The following is a 6351-nucleotide window of genomic DNA, read 5'->3' as shown; positions in this document are numbered from 1 at the left end:
TATATATATATATATATATATATATATATATATATATATATATATATATATATATATATATATATATATATATATATATATATATATATATATATATATATATATATATATATATATATATATATATATATATATATATATATATATATATATATATATATATATATATATATATATATATATATATATATATATATATATATATATATATATATATATATATATATATATATATATATATATATATATATATATATATATATATATATATATATATATATATATATATATATATATATATATATATATATATATATATATATATATATATATATATATATATATATATATATATATATATATATATATATATATATATATATATATATATATATATATATATATATATATATATATATATATATATATATATATATATATATATATATATATATATATATATATATATATATATATATATATATATATATATATATATATATATATATATATATATATATATATATATATATATATATATATATATATATATATATATATATATATATATATATATATATATATATATATATATATATATATATATATATATATATATATATATATATATATATATATATATATATGATTGATTGGTAGATTTTAGCTTCCTGAACTCGAATCTATTGTCAAATTAGGTAGCACACATTTATTTTTGGTGATAAGGAAATTTAAAATGTATCCATTTTCAGTGCAATCAAACATTGATGACTGATTAACAAACAAACCTTCATGAAAAACCTTCATGAAAAATTTGATTCTGGTTTTGTTTATCATATTTCATTCAATAAGGGAATAATAGTGTGATGGAAATGATGCATGATCTAAAATGGAAAATTCAATAGTTTTAAAAAAATGGAAATATATCATTACCAGTATTTTTGACATTACTGCAGAAAGTGTAAAAAAAACTTGGTATCATTTAACATATTTTTTGAAACCTGCAAAAAGATTACAAATCTGCCTTAAAATTTGATAAATGAGGAATAGTAAAAAAAAATAAAACCACTATAACTTTTATCGCAGAACTCAGAATTACTTGAAGTCTTGAGAAAAGTTTATAATTTTTTTAATACTTTTATTTTTAAATGGAGGGAAGAATGCCACAATGTGGTAAATTCCTGGCAAAAAAAAAATATTTGTAAATGATATGTTTTTGATTTGAGTTTTTGTAAAAAACAAATAGCAGAAATTTCTCGAATGCTTTTTACTTATTTTCAATAATCATTTCAATGACAAAAGCTGATCGAAATATCGTATATTTAGATTTAGGGAACCCAAATAAGTCGAAATGAAGAAAAATGTAAATTTTATGGCCTTGTTTAAATTGTTAAAACCTATTGTGTTGAGCATTTAGAAGAACAAGAAACACGAAATAAAGTTGATTCTAAAATTGGTTTCTTCAAGAGTATTTCATATCAGCATAACATTTGTAATGACATAATCGATTTTTTTAATAAAAAAAATGGTTCGTTTCAAACTCTGTTTTTTTTAGTCGCATTCTGAAGACAAGGTAGGGTTTTCGTATGCCAAGTTTTGAGTTCCAATGCATAAGATTGATTGAATTGCAAATTGAAATTTAGAATCAAAGTTGGTTTCAATTCGTGAACGTCGAATAGTGTCGTAGATCGAAATGTCTCAAGCCGAGGGTGATGTCAAACTTAATTCCTCAGGAGCGAGAAAAATTTCTGACTTGCTTATAACCACTTATTTTCAAATACATTTTAAGATCAAACAATTTTCCGTTGTTACGGTGAAAATTTTCCTTGGAAGTAATCTTCATGGAGGGGGAGGGGCCCCCCTTGAAGCCCTTAAGCCCTTAAAAACCCCTCCGTTCGCACAGCCTTGGTGTGGAACATTAAATAAAAATCACTTGTAAAGTAATCAGATTGTGCCATAGGTATATTTTGTTATTATTGTTTGGGAGCCACCCTCTTTCAAAACCTTGATGTCAGATTTTCGCATTTTTTATAGGTAATTCTGTAAGAGTAACACATTCACGGCAAGCGAAGAAACGAGATTTGTCGTATTTGGTCCGTAATATGTTAGGATACCTCGATACAATATTCAGTAAAGATTTCAATTTTCACTGCATAATCTTTTGATTGATCTTCGTAAAAGTTGGTGATGTTTTCATTTCTTAAACGAGCCCCTTTCAGCCAAAGGTGTATAAGTGCAAAAATGATCGAATTTGAGTTAATAATGTTAAACGGTTTTTCATATTTTAAACTACGATTCTCGCGTGAGCATTCATTACGTCGTATGAAACAAAATGTAAACAAACAGTTTTATTACGAAAATATACAAAAATTGGCATAAACTAGTCGCAACTTCTCTCCATTTAGAATATTTGTAGCCTGAACAACATATTCTATATGTGAAATACAAATTTTATAGTTATCAAACTTTTACAGCAGTTTTCTGTGAATTCTTAAGATGTTGCATACGACATAATGAAAACTTACGCAAGAAGAGGTGTTTCTTCCAGATTTTTAGAATAATACCTATATTTACAAACTTTCATGTTAGAAAAACAAATAAAAATGATCGAAAATTGTATGGAAAATGGTCCAACACAACATCTTAAAAGTATATTTTCTCAAAATAAGTTTTTTTTTAATCACTTGTACCCCTTTGGCTCCAAATTTGGGCCTTAAATTTGATCGCATCTCATGAATGAACGTTTGGAATTAGGTTTCATTTAGGTAGCTTCAGTATACGGTCTTCAATGTTTAAGACGATACAGACTATACTCAGAAGCTCTCATAGAACTCAACACGATAAAATCGTTAAAAGCCTTAATGTACTCGACAATCAATTGGTTACGCATATCTTCACTGTCGACCATTGACTACCTCACGTAATGGTAGAAAAAAACGAGAGTTCAATAAAATTCTAAAAACTCTTCCACGGTATATTTGCTCCCTATAGCGTTTTGTGTCCAAATTTAGACCATCCGCTGCAAGGGAATGCGTTGGCGGATACTCTTAGTTTGGTTCATTATAAATTCCAAAATGCACAGCATTAATTGCCCCATTCCGAGGGACGCCGGTTTATTGTTTATTCGGCACATTTTGCGCATCACTGAAAACCGCAAGGTTGCGTGAACAATCTCCTCTCGATTCATCAGCTCAAAATCCAATAATAATTAGCCCATATTTTGCGTTTTCACAGAAATGTATCATAATAAAGTTCTTTTTATTGCCTTTTTTTATTTAAGCTGTTTGTGATCAGACGCAATGCACTTCAAACTGAAGTGCCTCTTGGTGCTTGCCAATCTCTTGTGGTTGGCAGGCTCTCAGCTGGCCCCAAAATTGGAAACCATCAAGCAGTGGAACTTACTATCGTACAACTTCCCATGGGATTACCCGTCGAGTAGCAAAGAGTTCTACAATCCGGAAAACGTGGTGGCAACCGGAATTGAAGTGGGCTTTGATAGGATATTCATTGCCACACCTAGGCTGTTCAGTGGTGTTCCGGCAACTTTGTCCACCATACCACGTGGCACCCAGGGCGATTCACCGGTCCTTCAAGCCTATCCCAACTGGTCCCATCACACGGCTGGCACGAAGGAATACAACTGCTCCGACATTGGTTTGGTATCAGTTTACCGGGTCCGGATCGATTCCTGCAACCGACTGTGGGCCCTGGATGCCGGAGTTTCACGATCCCTGGAGGATTTCGAAGTCACATGTCCACCAAAGATTCTGATATACGATCTGCATACCGACCAGGTGGTTCGCCGAATTGATTTCCCAGCGGAAGTGGTGCGTCGCGAATCGCTGTACACCAATCTGATTATCGATGAAACCACGGCCCGGCCGGAAAATAACTGTGACGATGTGTTTGTCTACATTACCGACACTGTTGCCCCAGGTTAGCTGAAACTTCTGTAACAAAACAGCTCACTCAGAGATGATATTGTTTCGAATACATTTCCAGGAATCGTCGTCTACGATAGTGGAAAGGATCTGACCTGGCGTGTGAGCCACCCGGCTATGTATCCGGATCCGGACTTTGCCGAGTCGACTATCATGGAGCATCGCTTCACGCTGATGGATGGCGTCGTGGGTCTGGCCTTCGACCCGGAAGCGGGTATCATCTATTTCCAGCCGCTTGCAACCGACAGGTGAGGGAAATAGCTTCAAAACATTCCAATTATGCTCTACTCTCATTTCAAAGTTTAATCAAGTGTTTTAACGCAACGAAACATGTGAATATCGGTAAAAAAAATGTTTAATGGTACCGTAAAACGGGGTAACTTTGATCACCGGGGTAACTTTGACCAACAATAAATTTTTGAACATTATCATGAAAAACTCAGTCTTTAGTTTGAATTGTTTTCTTCGTTTTAAAGCCTATAAATTGAGAGTACCAAATAGGCAAATTTTGGTTTAAATTTGAATTTTTTTTTGTTAGTAAAAAAAATGTAATTTCAAAATCTTAAAATATCTACTTTTTTCTCAGGCTCGCAAGCAAACAGCTCTCCTGATGAGACTAAGAAGCATTCAAAAGCAAACGGGTTGTTGAATGTGGAAGAACTACTTTTTTTTTTCTTCGTACTTGTATAGTTATAGTGCTATTTTTATAGTCATTTAGTTATAAATTTTTGATATTTAAAAAATAAGGACATTTTCCAAGAGTAATCCCGTATTGGACAAATGGATAGGAATCCTATCGAATGATGACTTTGAAGGAAAAATGGAAATGGAAATAGTTCATTTGTATTTTGTAGCTCAAACTATTTAGAAATTATTTTAATTTTTGCCGTTAAATGTATGCACCATAATAGTTCTTTTTTCAATTATAAATGTTTTTAGAAGAAAACGTTTAAAAGCAAGGTAAAATTGATAAACTGGCATTTGTAAATATTATGAAGGTGTCTAATAAATTTCTTCAACCATGTTTTACGTTCATAGGAGTCCAATACTGGTTTTAAAAATATGAAACATGCCCTATTCCCCTTTACAGAAAAAATAACCGAAAATTATTGAAAAAAGTGATCAATATTGCCCCGGATTACGGTACCATTAGTCCCTTAAAACCCAATCCCTCCTTTGGACGGGGTTTCCTAAAATCGTTATAATACTAAACCCAAGTTAATAATTATATGAAGAGATCAATCACCGTAATTAACGTTTGTTACATAATTTATCGGTCTCATAGGTAAAAAGTGATGACCTTTTTAGTTGGAACATCTTTAGATTATGAAATTTTTATAGACGGATAGAAAGTTAGAACAATCGAAAGATGGTGGAAAAGAACGGGTAGAATATTATTAGAAGCACTAGCTGACCCGGTGGGCACCTACCAAAAATCGACCGGCAAAGTATCAATCTGGGTCACATCTAGGCCTCATTCATTAATATGTGCTGTACAAATGAGCTAGGAATCAAAAACAAAAAAATCACATCTAGGCTTCACAGCGCCACCACGTCCATTGAAAATATGCTTGGTTGAGAAATACGCGCCCAAATGTTCCCACTAATCAGTATGCTATGCCATGGTTACTATCCTCTAGCGACGTTGGTTCGCGACGCCTCGACCATGGAGACGAAAAACAAACCGCCCAAAGGAAAGAAAATCTCGAAAAAATGGATGGCATGGCTATAATTTGATTCAAAAAACTACAATTTTAATTATTACGGACAATTGAGGCAACTTTTTGTTTATTTTATTCGATATAAACCGATTCGCATGCCTACAGAATATTCTAAACATAATTTCATTAGAATTATTTGGATCATTTCGGAGGAGTAGTACTACAAACACCGTTACAAGAGAACTTTATATAATAGAAGAGATTATCATCAATGCTAATAAATATCACAATTAAATATTAATCGCAGCGCACTAAATTGGACTGCGCACTCATGGCTGCGACATTTGTACGAACTTGCACATTCGTGCGACCTGTCAAATCAGTGTAAAATCTGTCGGAGTTCTACACGCTAACCTCTTTTCGGACAACCTTTGTACGGATTACTGCGACTGCAAAACATAGCACGAAATCCAATTTTCAATGAAAGAGATAATACAATCATTCTAGATTAACTTTTTGAGATAAAAGTTATTCTAAGTTAAGTAGAAGAGGTAAAACCCGCTTAAATGTGGAGTTAGGAAGAAAACGACAACAAATCAACACAAAGTTTATGTTTTTTTTTTAATTGAACAAAAGCTTGCATACAACAAACTTGGATTTAAATGTCATTGCACCAAATCGAAAAATCAAGGTATTTCAGATCGAAATTTCGGAAAAAAATTCTCGAATACAAAAGGTAATACAATTCC

The 6351-nt window shown here is 31.8% G+C and overlaps 1 protein-coding gene across 1 annotated transcript in view; it reads left to right on the top strand.

The window, feature by feature from the left end:
• LOC129740614 (major royal jelly protein 1-like) overlaps nucleotides 1-6351 on the top strand; it is a 118736-nt gene that overhangs the window by 97902 nt on the left and 14483 nt on the right. Inside the window, exons 2-3 of the mRNA XM_055732326.1 lie at nucleotides 3281-3936; nucleotides 4003-4189. Coding sequence (XP_055588301.1) covers nucleotides 3300-3936; nucleotides 4003-4189 — 824 coding nt within the window. The 5' untranslated portion in view covers nucleotides 3281-3299. The remainder of the gene's footprint in view (nucleotides 1-3280; nucleotides 3937-4002; nucleotides 4190-6351) is intronic.

Source organism: Uranotaenia lowii, chromosome 1, assembly GCF_029784155.1.
Source record: "Uranotaenia lowii strain MFRU-FL chromosome 1, ASM2978415v1, whole genome shotgun sequence".
Classification (NCBI taxonomy): Eukaryota; Metazoa; Arthropoda; class Insecta; order Diptera; family Culicidae; genus Uranotaenia; species Uranotaenia lowii.
The sequence above is the reverse complement of the archived record's forward strand: the minus strand, read 5'-3'. Positions and strand labels throughout refer to the sequence as shown.